Source organism: Simochromis diagramma, unplaced genomic scaffold (assembly GCF_900408965.1).
Source record: "Simochromis diagramma unplaced genomic scaffold, fSimDia1.1 OVJJ01000613.1, whole genome shotgun sequence".
Lineage (NCBI taxonomy): Eukaryota > Metazoa > Chordata > Actinopteri > Cichliformes > Cichlidae > Simochromis > Simochromis diagramma.
In genome coordinates, this window is record NW_024387420.1 from 36,504 (window position 1) to 56,268 (window position 19,765).

Here is a 19,765-nt window from a genome sequence, read left to right on the forward strand (position 1 = left end):
GTGTGCCCTGTTGCCAGTGCTATTAAAGTTGTATTGCACAGAGCTTTTAGAGCATCAGCCATCAGCCGAGTAACTTTAGCTAATAATTTTTTCAAAACCTCTGTGCTTTGTGCATGTCAGTGCTTCCCAACGTGTGTGTGTATGTGTGTGTGTGTGTGTGTGTATCCCTGTTAGTGTGTGTTTGGGTGGTTTGGATCGTCAGTATGTACTTGCGCGAGTCTTTCGTTACATCGTGTAAGGGAACGTGCATGCATAGCCTTTTTAGACAGTTATTGCAAACTGTAGATGCTAGACCACATGTGAATACTGTAAAAAAAATTGGCACTTTGCTCACTTACACATACCTTCAGTAGCCCACTGTTCCCAGCAACTGTGTTCATACTGGGTGATTTTACGCTGCGCAATTTATATCCAGTGCCGGCATCCGGTGCTAATGGAGGAAGCGGCGAGAGCTTCATGGAGAGAGGTTAAAAGTAAAGCTAACACCATGGCCTCAAAGTAGCAGGCCCTCTCTGTGAAGCCTGAGGCACATGGGCAAGTTTAATGTTGAGAACCTAATTTACATAATCAGCTATTTCCCCCTGTTGTCACTAGAGTGGTACATGATGAAGTACCGTAGTTAATTTCCCAAGCAATGTGTTTTATGAAATGTTGTTCTCATTAAGTCCAAGAAGCTCATTAAAGTTACTTCACTATATGTTACACTAATTGGGGAAGTTGCTGACCACTGTGTTGGCCCACATCAGTTTTAAGTACTATTACATGCAGTAGTTGAGTAAATCAATCCAGAGTGATGGAAATTATTGAAGAGTCAGTCTTCTTTAAGCACACACAACTTGGACTTTAACTTGTGTCCCAGACCTGAAAGCGAAGCAAATAAAAACATGAATAAAACAAAGTAAAATAGATTAAAATACAGCATTTTAGCACTACTTCCTCTCTGTTCTGAGTCCCTGCTAACAGGAGAGCAGAAGCATACGCATTTACGTCACACAGGCTAAAGATAAATCAGCACAGTCAGACCTTGCTCTCCCAGATGAAAGTCCTCTGCTTGCACCATTCCTGTGCAAAAGTCTGGAGCCACCGTGATTTCTTTATGCAATACAGTTTTTCCAGTTTTTGTCTGCTTTTTCATTTTCAGTCAATTGTGGATGTTTGTTTTTTTGCTGTTTGTTTGTTAAGCCACTCAACATTGTGGCATGTAAAGGGATGAACCAGTTTTGTGACGATGAACAACAGATAGCTTAGCAAGGAGCCCATTTTGAACAGTTTCTTTAGAAATGTCGTTAATAACAGTCAGTTGCACAAACAAAGAATTTCTGCTGATGCCTCATCAGAAATCGTGTCAGTAGAAGGGCTGCAAAGAAGCCATTCTTAAGGAAGAGAAATGGAAACAACAGGGAGTGCCTACAGTCATCTGTAAAACACAGTTGAGGCTCTTTCATAGTTTGAAGCTGCATATCAGCCAGTGGCGTTGGATCTTGAAGGAAAGATGCATTCATGTATTTTCTTGTGTTTATCCAATGCAGGGTTGCGCTTTGACTGGAGCTGATGCAAGCCCTCACAGGGCGGGAGGCAGGGTACACCCTGCACATGTCACCAGTTTAGGTCACAGTATAGGTCACAGACTGGTAGTTTATCACCCACGATGGCGGTCCATGGCCTGCTATAGACTAACAAATATTGACCTTCAATCTAATTAGAATTGTAAAGCCTCTGTTTTTCCATGTATGTTTGCAGAGATAAAATTGTATGTTTGATGCTCCTATTTCTCATTTTATAAGCAGAATATAAATAAATGAGATGTGGCTGAAAAAACGTTTGCACTCTATTGCACTTCCTGCATTTTTGCCCTCCATACTGATCTGAAAAAACAGGCAAGCTCCTCTTCGCAGGTTTCTAACACCTCACAACATGGACTGGAACATACTTAGGAGTTTTGCTTTAATGTTTGCCTGTTATTAACCAAAGTCTATACTAGTAGCTTTACTCCTAACATACCCTAATCTTCACTTATTCCCAATATGACCACAGCACTAACATAGAAAATGACAGCACATATTATAACCCAACTCTTAAGGTATTCTTCCAGTATCTGTGGTTGGGATTTGCCTGTGAAGCCCATTAGTGTGGATACTCCTAAGTCATGGTCAGACCACAAAGACATCTACATGGCATCCCCTTGCTGTGGCCTTAAGTGTTGAGATGTTTTCAGTGATAAATGCAGCATGGAGCAGATGTAGGGCTCAGTGTACAGTACAAGTGCTTCGCTCATGAATAAACTCACAGAGTGTGAAAATCAGTCACTAAACAACAGCAACCAAAAAGTAAAACTTTAACAAATAATGTCCTGCACTGAAACAACTCACTACACCTTCATTTCAGTCATTTCATGGTCTAAGTGTTTGAAAAGGAACAACGATACACCCCTCTCCCAGCCTAAAATGTATCACTCTATGTATCAGTATTTATTAATAATTGGACGTGACCTTTATGTACACACAGTGTATATATATAAATTCCTATGCAGATGCACTCAAATGCACACAAAGCTCTGTTTGCCTCAAGGTGACTCTGACCAAAAACGAGCAACCAGTGCTTTGTCTGTGAGATAAAGAAGAAGACAAAAAGAGAGAAAGTGCAGAGGAGGGAAAGAGAAGAAGAGAGAGATTAAGAGAGAGAGAAAGGGAGAGGCAGAGAGAGGGGAGTGCATGCGGCAAAACAGAGGACGGACTGAAGTCATTCAAGCTTTTCTTCCCCCTGAATAATCCCAGTTTTGTCCAAATTTAGTTGGAGGAGATTGTGGAACATCCAGTCCTTGACATCAGCCAGAAAGTCATGTAAAAGCATCGACTTCTACTGAGACTGAATCGCTGCCTGACTTTTTTTTTCTTGAGCATGTTTGCATTTTTCTCTGTTTCTCAGTCTCTCTAGTTTCAATTATCTCAAGATTTATTTAATCACAAAAAGTCTCACTGCCAAAGGAAATGGACAGATAGATGGATGGAAATGTCAGAGGGAATAAAGCACCCTTTTCCACGGCTCTGTCGGGGCTTTAAGTGCAGAAGGAGAACCATAAGGGCAAAAATAGTAAGTTCTTGTAATTGAAGTGTGTAGATCTGGAGGAAGATGAGCAATTCAATTCAATTTTATTTATATAGCGCCAAATCACAACAGTCACCTCAAGGCGCTTTATATTGTAAGGTAGACCCTACAATAATAGATACAGAGAAAAACCCAACAATCATATGACCCCCTATGAGCAAGCACTTTGGCGACAGTGGGAAGGAAAAACTCCCTTTTAACAGGAAGAAAACCTCTGGCAGAACCAGGCTCAGGGAGAGGCGGGGCCATCTGCTGCGACCGGTTGGGGTGAGAGAAGGAAGACAGGATAAAAGACAAGCTGTGGAAGAGAGACAGAGATTAATAATAAGTATGATTCAATGCAGAGAGGTCTATTAACACATACTGTGTGAAAAAGGTGACTGAAAAGGAAAAACTTAATGCATCATGGGAGTCCCCCAGCAGCCTATGCCTATTGCAGCATAACTAAGGGAGGATTCAGGGTCACCTGGTCCAGCCCTAACTATGTGCTTTACCAAAAAGGAAAGTTTTAAATCTAATCTTAAAAGTAGAGATAGTGTCTGTCTCCTGAATCCAAACTGGAAGCTGGTTCCAGAGAAGAGGTGCCTGAAAACTGAAGGCTCTCCCTCCCATTCTACTTTTTCATAGCAATGGCTATGAAAACAGGAATTGCAATGAGCAATGTGTGAGCTAGCATCGCAGTTTTGGTATAAACTTTAATGCAACATTTATTAAAGTTTACAGTGCCTCTAAGCATCACAAGTATATGCATCAATACGTGTAATGTTATCATAGACCAACACAGAGGTCACAGGGAGTCCTAAAATAAATAATATGCAGGACTAATAGCAGGTTGTATGTGACAAGCCTGGTTTGATGCAGATGTAGAGGATTGTATGAAAACATCATCCTAAAATGAAAAAAATTATAATGGAATGAGTTTGATTTAGAGTGTTTATAAAATGAAGGGGAGGAGCAGGAACAATCCATCATCAGAATAAAGATTACACCACCATGGATGGAAGATGTTTCTATGAACAGCTTTGCACATCGCTGTCTACACGTTTACCTCCATAAGGTGTTGTGTTACTGGTGTTAGAATAGAATTAGAATTCAACTTTATTGTCATTGCACATGCACAGGTACAGGGCAACGAAATGCAGTTTGCATCCATCCAGAAGTGCTTTAGTGATATAGATATATTACAATATATATTAGCAATAATATAGATATGTAAGTATATTACAGAAATGGGTCTATTATGGTATGTTATAATGTACATGGTATGAAGTATGTTGTGAATATTCTATAACTATACGTATGTACAGGCTGTAGTGAGTACAAGCTATGTACAGGATATGAACAGGATAAAACTATACAGAATATGAAATAACTTTACAGAAATCTGAGATATACAGCTAAACAGAAATGGGAACTATGCAAGTTGTAAACAGTTGTAGGGTTAAAAATTATCGTATGTACAGAATGATTATTTACACAGAGCTATACAGTAGTGCAGTTAAGATAAGTGAGGGTGTGGATAATTTCTACAGAGGCTATATAAAGTGCTAGTGGTTGTGAGTGGTGGTTCAGTCCATGTTATTATTGTGTGTTTGAGGGTACAGTTGTCCATTGTGTGTGTGTGTGTGTGTGTTCAGTCCATGAGTTAACGTGGGTCAGATGTCAGGAGGCAGAGTTCAGGAGTCTGACAGCTGTGGGGAAGAAGCTGTTCCGGTACCTGGTGGTCTTAGTCCGGAGGCTCCTGTAGCGCCTCCCAGAGGGCAGGAGGGTGAAGAGTCCATGTGATGGGTGACTGGGGTCTCTGATGATTTTCCCAGCCCTTTTCAGACACCGCTTCCTGTAGATGTCTTTTATGGCAGGAAGTGGTGCTCTGGCGATGCGCTGGGCAGTTTTCACGACCCTCTGTAACGCCTTCCGGTCCGAGGCAGAGCAGTTCCCGTACCAGACTGTTATACAGTTGGTCAGGATGCTCTCGATGGTGCAGCGATAGAAGTTCACCAGGATGTCTGAGGACAGGTGGTTCTTCCTCAGAGTCCTCAAGAAGAAGAGGTGCTGGTGAGCCTTCTTGACCAGCTTGGAGCAGTTGGTCGTCCAGGTGAGATCCTCGGAGATGTGGACTCCCAGGAACTTGAAGCTGCTCACATGCTCCACAGCCGGGTGGATGGGTGGATGTGGGTCAGCATTCCTCCTGTAGTCCACGATGAGCTCCTTGGTCTTCTCGGTGTTAAGCAGCAGGTTGTTTGTGTCGCACCACTCAGCCAGACGATCCACCTCCTCCCTGTAGGCGGCCTCATCGTTGTCACTGATGAGGCCAATCACCGTGGTGTCATCTGCAAACTTAATGATGGTGTTGGAAACATCAGCAGGTCTGCAGTTGTGGGTGAAGAGGGAGTAGAGGAAAGGGCTCATCACACAGCCTTGTGGTACACCGGTGTTGCTTCATACTTCATGTTGTGCAGGTTGGGGGATCAGATGTCCCTCTATAAGGGGGACTGCACAGCATTTTTATGCTTTCCCCCCTCTCCCACATCTTGAACCAATGTCCCACATTTTACACGCTCTGCAGGACATCCACCTTTCTAAACACTGGATTTTCCTCAGTACATATAAAGTTGGTGCTTTTATCATGAACAAATATATCATTCTACGCAATATAGTGGAAAATACCACAAAGCAGATGACAGATATACTGAGAAATAGAGTTATTTTTCAGTTTCACATAAGAGAAAAAATGGTGTGAAGCGACACAGCATATTTGTGTGACATTTGGCTAAAGATTCATAAATTGTCAGCTAGTGCTCCAAAAAGACCTATGGATACATCCTTACTCAAACCTATAGACTGTTACCAGACAGAACCGCAGCTGAAATAACAAGGGGGAGTGAAAACTTCCCTTTATTCTTATTGTGTTTACCTAGCAAGAGTTGAAAAGTCCGACATGCGGCTTATTGTGATCTAGTCACCCTGTGTGCATGTCTGGTGTGGCTACTCAGCAGCCATACATTACAGGGAATGAAAAAATCTTTTCAATTTGTTATTGTTGCAATTGCATTCTCTTAATAAAACCCAGTATCTACAGTGCAGGCTCTCCTACTGAAAGTTTTTGAGGTACCTACAAAAAATGTCCAGTTCACCAGCAGTTTAATGCTCTAAAGATTTATTTCAGTCCTTCATGTTGGAGTCTCAGATGTTAACACATGGCAGCACTGCACTTTAAAGATGTTACGTGGACTCTGCTGACTCCATTGCTTCTTCTGGCACATTTGCAAGTGGCAGGACGTCACGAGGAAAGGTGTACTCAGTCATGTTGCAAAGTCCGGACACCACACAGCAGCTCAAGGCGCAGCGGAAAATCTCCATGTTGCACGCCTCATACCACTCACTGGTTAAAGCGTCGTAGTACTCAACGTTCGAAGTGCTGATGAAGCCGTGGAAACCCCCGACGACAAAGAGGCGATCGTCAATTACCTCAATGCCAAAGTTGCTGCGGGGGGTCAGCATAGAGGACACGAGGTTCCACGTATTGGAATGTGGGTCGTAAGCCTCAGCGGTGCGCAGACGGTTGTTTCCATCGAAGCCACCAACCTAAAAGTAAATACGTGGGTCAAATGATTGAATGTAAGTGTAACCAGCTTCACCGTACCCCTGTAAGAAAATGTACCTGCTATATGTCTTTAGCTGTTTTTGCACAGATACTCCAGAAAATGACTGAAGAACTAAGTTGCAATACTGTCCAAAGTTTCCCTTAATATGTAGCAGATACAAGGAGATTGTTTACCTTAGGTGTGATCTGACTACTGGAAATACTCTGATTGGTTTAGGGTTTTACCTGGATAAAGCGAACAGCTACCTGACATATTCTCATGCTGTTATATGGAGTTTACACATAAAAGTTGTTTAAAAAAGGCCCATTAACGTCCCAGTATTTGCATCCTCACAGGCCCACATTTGTTGGGAATGTCTAGAAAAGATCAGGGTGCAGTGGTGTGTGAAAATGACTTCTGAATTAAAAGGAGAAAGTAAAATAAAGTAGAAGCCAGCTGTTGTGGAAGTCTGTATGAGACCTTTTTTCACTCAAGCCTCAACTACAGCTATTAAAGCACTGTTGTCTATCACACCACGCCATTATCAACAAAGATGAATAGCCCTCGACAAAAAGTATTTGTGTTTTCAGTATAAATGTCTTCACAGCTCTTTTGCCTTTAGTCCAAAAAGGAACATTGAGTTCCAGTCCTTTCTTCCTATAACAGATTAAAGTAGCCCTGACAGGCCTTGGGGCCTAAAAGCCTGATCAAAGACCCTGAGGTCAGCACCAGGGTAAGGTCACTGCATTCTGCTGATAATAACTTTTCCTTTATTTGAATACAGACTTAGTCTGAATAGAAAATAAATACTAAACGGTAGCTAGCTAAATAAAGAAAGAAGTGTGTCTCAGAAGGTGAGACTAAAATCTTTGCTTTTTACCAAAGGGTGCAGCTGCAAAACAACTAAATAAGTGGTTTTAAGGCAAATAGCAAGATAAAATTTACAGCTAAAATGCCTACCGTCCCCAGAGGATGAGTTCTAATCACTTGGCTTATTCCCTCATTTTTCTAAAGGTGTTGCAGGATGAGTTTGAAATTGTCTCTAACATATGTCCTCTATGGAACGATGAGGATGACAATGTTGGTTTTGAATAAGTATTTCTGTTGTACTGAGTGAAATGTGAAATCATGAGTGAAATCATTAAAGACACAACATTTTGGTAATGGGGAACATGAAAAGAAAAATGAGGCAGAAACATCATTAATCGGTTAAATTAATACATAGAATGAGTAAGAATGCCTTCTCTGAACCTGTGGTCAGGATAGGAATCTGATCATTGATAAATACAAAACAAAGTTAGCAAAATTCTGTGTCAGCCATATCTGTGTTAAGCCTTGCTGATCAAAGCACATTACAGATTTGATTTGTATGTTACGTGAGTGTCAGCACTACTTTGTGGTCTTACTGCAAAGACATGATCCGCATATGCAATGACGCCTATCCCGCTGCGGCGGCTGTTCATGGGACTGATCATCGTCCACTGGTTGCTCTCTGGGTTGTAATATTCAGCTGTCTGCAGACACTCGTTGCCATTGAATCCACCACAAATGTAAATCTGAAAACAAAAAAGGGACATTAAATATCTTTACATTTCTTAGATTTCAGTTGGAAACAATGTTACCTGTAAGTGAAATGTTTCCACATCATTTGTGAAGTAAGACCGATACTCAGTACCCAAGTGTCCAACTGAAAAATACAAATGTGTAATAACAAATGTGTGTGTTTTACAATTACCTGTCATAAAAACATGTTTATGCACCCAAATTTTACCTGAGTATGTGGGACTTCTTTCAGTCAGAAAGCCAGAAATGAATCAAACATAACATTCAATCAATAAGGCTAATTTTTCTGTTCAGGAATGCAGATAAATAATTGTAATCTGGGATCTTAATATAATAAAATAATGATGTGTTTTACTATTTTTTTTAATATCTGTTATATTTTAGTTGACAAGTCAACTCAACTAAAGTACTGTACATAAATGCAAAGATGCACTTGTGATCAGTTAGAAACAAAATAGATATATATTAGTATATTTTTCAACTTTTTAAACTATACTTTTAAATTTGAAAACATGAACACAGAAACCAGTTTGTGACCTATCTTGCACCTCGCTTCACTGTAAAAATGTGTATTCCCTGACTGGTTGGCAAGTGGTTGCTGGAGGTTGATGGCTGTCACTACTGTGAAATTGTAACCAGGAAGGTGTTGCACCACAAGCCTCCTTGTGTTTCCTTTGGTCGTAAGCAGACTGTTGAGGTTTGCATGGAGTACTCTGACTTGTCTGCAAATACTCACAAACTATTTGCTGTAGAAATCTGTAGAGTCTTTCATACAATCACTGCCTAACCAGCTGAGGAGTACACATTTTTCCCTAGCAACTGGTTGTTACCAAAGGTTGCTGACAGGTCTCTAGGCCTGTGTGCCTGAGACCCTACTCTATTTCTCTGCTACTCTTTTACTTCACCCACCCGGTTGTTAAGTGTTGTGCAGCTGGCGTCGCTCCTCTGTTCGTGCATCGGTGCAATAAGACTCCACTGGTTGATTTCAGGTTGATAGCGCTCTGCACTGCTGAGTCGTACATGCCCGTCGAAGCCTCCCAGGGCATAGATGAACCCGTTCAACACAGTCACACTCACATAGCAGCGGCAGGAGTGCATGGGCCCCACCTCCTTACAGGCGCGAGTGGTCAGGTCAAACCTACGGACGCTGCTGAAATGCTCCACCCTGTCGAAGCCACCAATGAAGTAGACGTACCCGTTGAGGAAGGCGGCTCCATGATAAGCACGAGGAAACTCGAGGTTGTTCGTTACGTTGACCCAGCGGTTAGCCCGGCAATCGTAGGCCTCGATGCTGTTAGTTGGATTACCACCACTCCACCCCCCAATGGCCAGCAGGATGGAATGAGGCAGGCGGGGACGAACAAGAGGGTGACACAAGCCAGACATGAAGGGTCTGCTTCCTAGACCATGTATGTCTAAGATGGCATTACTTATCATGGACAGGCACTCAGAATTGGCCCCCACCAGCTCACTAGACAGCACATTGTCCTTTAGGTAGTCTGACGTCATCAATCCCAGTCGGACCTACAGAGAGATGACAGAAGAGAATATGACTTAGAAAATAGAAAAAACACTGAATTTCAACTACATCAGTTTTAGTAAACTCAAGCTTCTTTAGGATAATGCTCCTAATGTTGTTTAATTTTCTTATTGATAGCAAGAGAGCGACCAAAGTCAGACACCATTAGCCTTTTCGTCAGCAGGGACAGTTTTTAGTCATAGCCCTAGCAACTATATTTAATAAATATAATTTATTCTATAGTATGTGTGTAGAGATCTGATACGGTTTTAATGCTCTTGAAGAGAATTTCTTAAATGTGGTTTGGCTACAGCTGAAAAGAGCAACATCTCAAGATATTAAAGCATCCTTATACCCAGATGGATCGACTCAATCTATGACTTAAATGCTGAAGATTTAAGTCCAAACTAAATGTAGTAATGAAAGTTTATAGACCTTGGGCAACAGAGCGGTGAGGTGTTGTTTCCGTTCTGCAGGTACATGGCTAATCCACGTTGTAAGCGCTTCATACACAGTGGTCTCCAACTGCACATTGAGGTCATCTCTATCAAGGATGTCAACAAGTTCTTCCACAGTTAGCTGCAGGAACTCCTCCTCAAGAACAACCTGCTTAAAGTTATTGATGATGTAGTGGTAGGCCTTGGCGCGTAGTTCGGGTGATAAGCATACTTTTGTGAACTGCCAAATGCCAACGCAGTTCTCTGGGCACAGTTGCTCCCCGAGGAAGTCAGAGCAGAGTTTCACAATGTCCATTGCATTGAGTTGATCAGCTGCCATGAGAAGTTCCATTACATTTTCCCCCGTTATGGAAACTGAGCCAGTGTATGCAAAGTTAATGATGAGTGCCATCATCTCAGGAGACACGCCAGGTATGTTGAAGACCTGTTTGTCTGGGTCGCTCCAGCGGGTGAAAAGAGCCCTGAGGGTAGAGATGGAGACAGAGTAGAGAATATTAAACGGTGTGGAGGCAACAAGATAATAAACTATGTTATGCACAAGTAAGATAAATATATAAAATCTGTTGACAGGAATGGAAATGATTTCCTAATTACATGTGTTACTATGTGATTACTGTGATAGTCTTGTAATGTCTAGTCCATATTGCCATAGAGTATATAACTCCAAAACAGAGTTTGTACATGTTTAGTGCGCTTGATTGTTGGGTTTTCAATGTCTTTATTACATTGGCACCATGTTTATGAAGCTTTTGCCAAACACAATGCAGTCCCACACCACGACAGAGCCTCCACCGTGTTTTAAAGTTAACTCTAGACACTCACTGTTGTACCTCTATGACAAATATTGAAATCAACTCCATAAGGCCAGTTTGCCCTGATCTTTAGTCTAGTTATTGCATAATTTGGCATACCTCAGTCTGTTTCCTTTCCTTATGGAAGTTCCAGTGCATGTTGCTTAATTACAGTCTCTGTTTCCCTTCCACAACCATTTCTTTTCTTTTTTTTTTCTTAACATTTATTTATTGGTTTTAACAGGTTTTACATGAACCATGAAACCATTTCTGATGAGGTTTCATGATAAGTAGATGGATTAAATGGTCTTGTGTCATGAATTTGCTGCATTCTTTCTTTTTTCTTAAGGACATGACTTTCAGATACTGTTCATTTGCTGTAGAACATTACTTTTTTTTAAATACGTGCTACTCCTTGTTTTGCCTCTGTCAGTGTGCCCCAGGGCAGCTGTGGCTACAACGTAGCTTGCCATTGCCAGTGTGTGAATGTGTGTGTGAATAGGTGAATGACTGAATGTAGTGTAAAGCGCTTTGGGGTCCTTAGGGACTGAGTAAAGCGCTATACAAATGCAGGCCATTTACCATTTGTCTTTAAAATTGATTCTTCACTAAGTATGCGTTATGTGTAGAAACAATAATGGTTCATCCTTTGAGTTTTAGTGTCCTTTTTATGCTTGAATGATTCATATATCAGCGTTAAATGGCTTAACAAACAAATAAACAAATGAACAAAAACAAAACCATTCCTCGGGTACAAGCACTGGACTAAAAAGGGTGAAAAATGTCCAAACGAAACCTTTACAAGTCTTCAAAAAAACACGTTGAGAACTATTGCTCAAGTGGACTTTTAAAAAATCATCTGTTTCAAAGCAAAATATAAAAAAATGAGAGGCAACTCAAAACTTTTGCTCAGCGTATAACTGTATAACAAAATTCAACATTTTTAGTATCAGGAAGTCTGGTGTGTCTTACTGTATCAAACAGTGGGGAAGATATTAATGTAACTTAATAAAACACTTCAATTAGACTTCACACAATCACCAAGTGCTTCACAGTGCTTTTTAAATGGCACAGTTACTGAAGTGGAATCTGGAGCTCTGTGAAGGTAAAGATGAAATCTGCAAATGTTTGCATTATGTTTTGGGTGTATCTGTCAGTTGACCGTGACAAAGTCTTTCTATCACAAAAGTTTTATGATTCAACCCGTTCCTTTTTGTTGGCACTGTTTCACAGACTAAGTACATGAATTACATTTTTCACAGGTATAAACCAGTCAACTGTCCTTCACATTATCAGGTAAGCAACTCACCTGAAGTACGGCGTACAGTTACACAGGATGACCCTGTGGACCGGAAATTCAACATCCTCCACTTTGATGATTGCATCACAAAATTGTCCCTCCGAACGGAGTTCATTATACACTGAGCTCGGCTTGTATGGCGGCTGGCCTTCTTCACTCATCTTGAGTTTTGTGACTGTTTTTCTTAGTTTTTTGTCTGAAGTTTGTCTTGAAGTGTTCAGATCACAAAATCAAACCTAACTGTGGAATTTGGGGAATGGAGCCTATGACATCATCATGACTTGGCAACAGTTGCCCCATAGAATTGTTTTGAAATGTATATTTACATTGTTTTAATGAACCTTTCATTGCATAAAAGCTTTGTTTTGATTTGATTTGGATTTAAGAAATTGCATATGAGCCTCACAGATAGCATACAGCATTTTGTATGTTTGCCTCACAGAGGTCAAATAGTAAAATAAGCACTTCAAAACACTCTTACGAATGGACTACAATATCATATTTAGCTCATATTCAACGTTAATAGGACGTTTTTTCAGATTTTTCTGCATTTTATTGTTTCGTGTGTTGGCTCTATTATTACTGAGGTTCCAGTTGTTGGGGACGTGCTGTACTGGACTCCGTTATGTTGAAATAACAGTTCCCAACAAAAATGCAATCCAGTTTATCTCCCCAGGAAACTACAAACACACAAATAAACATTTGTAACCATCAGTTTTTACCCACGTTTTAATACACAATGCTGTAACATGAACAGAGTCAAAGTATTGTGGATTAGTGATGGTCCTGTTTTTATGCATGCTAGGTCATTGGCACAATTCTTTGTGGACACTACATTATATCCCCTGTACTTTCCTTACTACACAAGCCAAAATATTTGTTATTAAACATATGAGTCTAAAAATACATGACAGTGCCAAACACAGATATTACAAAGTGTGATTCATGGTTAAGCTGTTTTCTTGGGTTGTATAAGACTTTTATCTAGTTGGAAAAATGGGCTCCTGCACTTTACTGATGTACAATAGTAGTAAGAAAGAAAGAAACAAACAAACAAACAAAACACAGGTTTGTGATCTAAATAGATTTTTATAGAGCCACAATATATGATATACGCACTGCATGTATAGTGCAAGACTGTTAATGATGGTGCATGACAGTGTTACCACAGACAGGTGCAAGCAGTCACCTGTCTGAGCACAGACTGCACGCACGTCCAACTCTGTTGCTGAGCAATTGCTCAAAGATATAATATATACGACTAAAAGCAGGTTGTATATGACAAGCCTGGTTTGATGCAGATGTAGAGGATTGTATGAAAACATCATCCTAAAATAAAAAAATATATAATGGAATGAGTTTGATTTAGAGTGTTTATAAAATGAAGGGGAGGAGCAGGAACAATCCCGGGACAGGTTTGTCTGCTTGCAATAAGAAAAATGTAAGAAATGTTTACAGTAAATTCATAAATCAATCAATTCAGCATCAGAATAAAGATTACACCACCATGGATGGAGGATGTTCCTATGAACAGCTTTGCACATCACTTTCTACACATTGGTTTACCTCCATAAGGTGTTGTGTTACTGGTGTTACTTCATACTTCATGTTGTGCAGGTTGGGGGATCAGATGTCCCTCTATAAGGAGGACTGCACAGCATTTTTATGCTTTCCCCCCTCTCCCACATCTTGAACCAATGTCCCACATTTTACACGCTCTGCAGGACATCCACCTTTCTAAACACTGGATTTTCCTCAGTACATATAAAGTTGGTGCTTTTATCATGAACAAATATATCATTCTGTGCAATATAGTGGAAAATACCACAAAGCAGATGACAGATATACTGAGAAATAGAGTTATTTTTCAGTTTCACATAAGAGAAAAAATGGTGTGAAGCGACACAGTATATTTGTGTGACATTTGGCTAAAGATTCATAAATTGTCAGCTAGTGCTCCAAAAAGACCTATGGATACATCCTTACTCAAACCTATAGACTGTTACCAGACAGAACCGCAGCTGAAATAACAAGGGGGAGTGAAAACTTCCCTTTATTCTTATTGTGTCCAGGTAAAACCCTAAACCAATCAGAGTATTTCCAGTAGTCAGATCACACCTAAGGTAAACAATCTCCTTGTATCTGCTACATATTAAGGGAAACTTTGGACAGTATTGCAACTTAGTTCTTCAGTCATTTTCTGGAGTATCTGTGCAAAAACAGCTAAAGACATATAGCAGGTACATTTTCTTACAGGGGTACGGTGAAGCTGGTTACACTTACATTCAATCATTTGACCCACGTATTTACTTTTAGGTTGGTGGCTTCGATGGAAACAACCGTCTGTGCACCGCTGAGGCTTACAACCCACATTCCAATACGTGGAACCTCGTGTCCTCTATGCTGACCCCCCGCAGCAACTTTGGCATTGAGGTAATTGACGATCACCTCTTTGTCGTCGGGGGTTTCCACGGCTTCATCAGCACTTCGAACGTTGAGTACTACGACGCTTTAACCAGTGAGTGGTATGAGGCGTGCAACATGGAGATTTTCCGCAGCGCCTTGAGCTGCTGTGTGGTGTCCGGACTTTGCAACATGACTGAGTACACCTTTCCTCGTGACGTCCTGCCACTTGCAAATGTGCCAGAAGAAGCAATGGAGTCAGCAGAGTCCACGTAACATCTTTAAAGTGCAGTGCTGCCATGTGTTAACATCTGAGACTCCAACATGAAGGACTGAAATAAATCTTTAGAGCATTAAACTGCTGGTGAACTGGACATTTTTTGTAGGTACCTCAAAAACTTTCAGTAGGAGAGCCTGCACTGTAGATACTGGGTTTTATTAAGAGAATGCAATTGCAACAATAACAAATTGAAAAGATTTTTTCATTCCCTGTAATGTATGGCTGCTGAGTAGCCACACCAGACATGCACACAGGGTGACTAGATCACAATAAGCCGCATGTCGGACTTTTCAACTCTTGCTAGGTAAACACAATAAGCAGGGCTGTGCAGAGAGGTTTAAAGGGGCGGGTGCTCAAAGTTAAAAAGGGGCACATTGAACCAGGCTGAATAACAACAACACACATTCATCAAGAATCTAATATGGGCAACAAGGCAAAGCAAACGTAGCCGATGTTTTACCTGATGGGTACAATGTTGCTGTTGAGAGGTTGCTGTGGATAGTGCTGGAGGGCAGGGCTGTGTTGATCTGAGACTGTAGACATTAAAAAGTCCATAGGAGAGATGGTAGCTGATTAAACAAGTGTCATGAGATAATAACAAAATGCAAAGATTGGTGACAGCACTTGGAACCATAAGGCAACAAAAAACTGTGAGAAATAATTTAGGCTCTGCCTGTGAATCACTCTTTGCTTCTCTTCTTCCTTCCATCCCATCATTTCATATATCACTCTCCACTTGCTGTCCATCTGAGAACAAGGCACAACTTGCTATTGCAATAAACTATAATCTAATTATCCACACCTAACAACTCCAGCACTTAATCTAAAATAAAATGATGACAGAAAAATGTTATAGCACTGCCTTTAGTAGCCTCACACAGCTCCTACTGTTTCCTCCTCATGTCCTTACCAGCCATGTCTGGACAATGTTATATCATGAGTAATATTTTTTTTTACAAATCCATATACATAAAACACACACATGCACGCACACACAGTGACATTTTAGACCTTCTTCAGAATACTGTATATACTATGGGCATCATGGTGCTGATCCAGAATCTTTTTTTTATTTATTTATTACTAGAGCTACAATAATAACGCAATGAGGAGGGGGAAGTAATAAATATGAAATAATGTATTTATGATGATTCCATTTGTTTCACTATCCACTCTGTGCAGGGCAAAGCTTATTACATTTTTAAACTGTAGAGATACAATAATTTTACTGCTGTAAAATCCAAATTTTGTCTTATTTAAAATATAAATCTAATATAATCTGCTTCTTAATGTATGTTCTTTAAAATACAGCGTGTGCTTTTAATATATTATAATTATAATAATGCATAATTATGTGGACATGCATATTAGATCGTTTTTTAGTGAAATATAATCCCTCCAGAAAGGCAGGAAAAGCCCTGTAACTTACTTTAAAACTAAATATGTTCCCTAAAACGGTGACAGAGCTACAGACCCATGACAGCCTTACACAGGTAGCCAGCAGCTATGACCAGCACTACTTGTCCAGTTAATAAAAGGACAGGTAATGTTTGTCGCGCTGTTGCACACACAGCACGCTCGTTTGTTTCAGTTCGTCAGTTGCAACAAGACAACTTACCAACGTGTACGTAATAAGCTAATACTCCTGGGTGCTATACACTACAGTGTACGCTGTACACCTACTTACTGGTTTTGTCGCATCAGTCTGTGTCTCTGAGTTAACTTGTGTTTCTCCTACAGCTCCGGACCGGAAAAAATGCGCGTGCTCTTTGTGAGCTCGTTCCCGGCTCGTAACCAGCGCGTTCTGCCGTCAAGGGCGATCATTGGTTAAATGTGATCATGTGACTGATGCAAGCCAGATCCTTTTATTTAGCAAAACTGTGATTAATAGTTAAATGTTATTGTTGAGGGGCACAGACAAGACTCCGCACGCACACACACATTAAAAAAATATATATATATATATATATATATTTATATATATATATATATCCAGCTTTAGTTCAAAAGACCTCAGAGAAATATTTCTGATACTAAGGGAAAACAATGGCCAGCTGATCTTTCCTGCCTTTGTCAAAATGATTCAGATCTACGCAACACTACCAGTGACAACTGCGACAGTTGAAAGATCCTTTTCAAAGCTAAAAATAATCAAAAATAAACTAAGAAGTTTGTGTGGAGAAGAAAGGTTGTCTGATCTCCTCTTGTTGGCCATTGAGAAAGATGTGGGGATCAATTACAACGAGGTCATCAACATCTACAAAGACATGGCACCAAGAAGGATGCTTCTTTAGAGCAGTACACTCCATTTAATGGACACTTGAGAATATGTATGTATATGGTTTAGAGTTGGATACAGATTTTATCTTTTTGTGGTGTGATTTTTGATTTTTAGAGAATGTTTTGAAATAAAAGTCAAATTGCATTTAACCTGTGCAATTTTTTTATTATAAAAAGAAAAGGTTTTCCACATATGCAAAAAGTGCCCTTTTTCCCCCCTGGAGCACTTGCCCCCCAAAATGTCTGTGCATGCCACTGCTAATTGTTATAGTCACTGTGCACGACAAGAAAGCATTTGACATGGTGAACTGCTGCCACGGTTTTAGAGAGACGTCTGTTTGTAATTAGAAGTAGTTGTTCTGTTTAATTTGGGGTTTTTCTCCTTTGCTTCTGCGTAGAAGACGACCAATCTGCACATCGAGAAGCTGTCCTGTCTTCAGCTAGGAGTCCTTCTCCAGCTGCTGCACATGCTAACAGGCAAAACATCAGGGAGTAATACAAGCTTTTAATGCTTATGTGAACCACAGGCGTGCTTATAATGTATCAACCTGCAGTGAGACTGTAAAAGCAAAATCTTTCTTGATTTAATTTTCATTGCACAAATAATAACAGATTCAGGAATGTATTCAAGGAAGAGACTGGCAAAGAAAGAGTGGGATAGTCAGGGAGCTGGAGGAAGGAGTACTAAAAGGCTAGGTGCACAGCAAAGAGAGAGGTGTCACTGGCACAGGAAAAGGCTTGTAGTGAGTTGTATGTGAGGCTGGACACTAAGGAGAAAATGATTTTTAATGAATGGCAAGGCACATAAATTGTCCTGGAAGAGAGTAACCAAGTATAGAGATGGAAATGTGCTAATGTGAAGAATGTGCGTTGAGAAGAGAGGAGTACTTTGGATGAAAATTGAATTAGAGAAGGAAGCGAGGCAACTCTGAAGAGGATGGAGACGGGAGGCATAGAGAGGGTAGGAGTGAAGGCTATGATAAGGTGCGAAGAGAGTAACTGTGGTGCTGGATTTGTGGATGTAGTGAAGGTGGACATGCAGGGGGTTGGTGTGACTGAGGAGGATGCTAGAAATAGAGAGATGGAGGCGGATGATCCACTGTAGCGACCTCTAAAGGGAGCAGCCGAAAGAAGAAGAAGCACAAATAATTCTAATCATGCTTTTCTTTTATTCTCAGTACTAAGCTATGTAAAGGAAGTCAAGGTTGTTTCCTCCTACAATCACTTTGTAGATGGTTTAGACTTGTTTAGATTGGTGCTCTGTCTCCCTTTATCCAAACTAAAACTTTGATGGGGTTTTTTTATCTTCACTAAACATTTTTTTTGCTTTGTGTTTATTATTGTGCTACTGCAAGTATTTCATATATTAGTCAGTTGATTGTTACTGTAGGGCAGCTCTAGGACAATCCCTGATGTGATGTAGCTTGCTTTTATCCAGCAGATACCACATCTCATGAGGAGGTTCGAACCCTGTACCCTGACCTTCCCACTGACGCACAAAGTCTGGACATCCAGAAGCAGGCCCTTCTACGTGAACAACAGCACAACAGTTTCTATTTCTTTTAATATTAGAAGTCAGTTATTCATTAATGAATACAAATGGTGACTGAAGTTATTTAGACAGGACATTAAACAATAAACTTCCAATAAATTATGAACAATGTGTGACTGAATGTGTTCAGTGAAAGACTTTGAAAATATCGCAGCATAAAACCAGTGTAAAAGTACTCAGACTACTTTTGGGGGTATTTATTTGATGATGCAACCAGAAAATGTGCAGGTTGTGAGTTTAACATTTTCAACACTGGAGAAGAAGTACATGTACACAGACTAGCTAATGACAGACATTTTTTTTAAATTAACCTTTATTTAAACAGGTTGTTCATTTTTCTGAGCTTACCTGGTGTCTAGTTTCGGTGGCAGTAGCATAAGCAGAGAAGACCCAGACCTTACTCTCCCGAGCCAGCTCCTCCATTATTTGGGGGACACTGAGGCATTCTCTGCTGAGTGCTGTGATCTCCCCAACATGTCCTGGGTGTGTCCTGTCTGTCCTGGTGGGACATGCCTGGAACATCTCACCCAGGAGGCGCTCAAGAGGCACCCTTGTCAGATGCCTGAACCTCCTCAACTGGCTCGTTTAGATGTAGAGGAGTAGCAGTTAACTCGGAATGAGACAGACAGCACCTACTGCTGGGGTGGGCCTACAGGAGGGAGAGCTCATGTCGTCTCTTCAGGACACATCACTGGACCCCAAGAAGCTCTCCCCTGAGCTCCCTTTGGCTGCTGGGGTCGGCATACGTTCAACTTTAAAATCACTCTTGGTTCTTGGCTAGCTTTGTGTTAGCATCCTTTGTGTACTGATGCTTGCAAGAAGCTAAAGTTGCTTTGGCAGAATTTTCTTTCTCATATATGCACACATAAGGAGAGAGATGTTTTATAAGCTTTAGTCATCACCGTGCACTTTTCCTGATTCACACAAAAT

General features: G+C 40.6%; 1 protein-coding gene across 1 annotated transcript; it reads right to left on the minus strand.

Annotated features, from left to right (window-relative positions):
• Window positions 1-6,230: 6,230 nt before the first annotated feature.
• Window positions 6,231-13,183, minus strand: LOC120721948 (kelch-like protein 10). The gene is made up of 5 exons (XM_040012591.1): window positions 12,330-13,183; window positions 10,207-10,690; window positions 9,162-9,776; window positions 8,096-8,245; window positions 6,231-6,690 (listed from the first exon to the last, which is right to left on the minus strand). The coding sequence occupies exons 1-5, from the start codon at window positions 12,479-12,481 to the stop codon at window positions 6,328-6,330; spliced, it is 1,764 nt and encodes a 587-aa protein (XP_039868525.1). The 5' UTR covers window positions 12,482-13,183; the 3' UTR covers window positions 6,231-6,327.
• Between the last annotated feature and the right edge of the window lie 6,582 nt (window positions 13,184-19,765).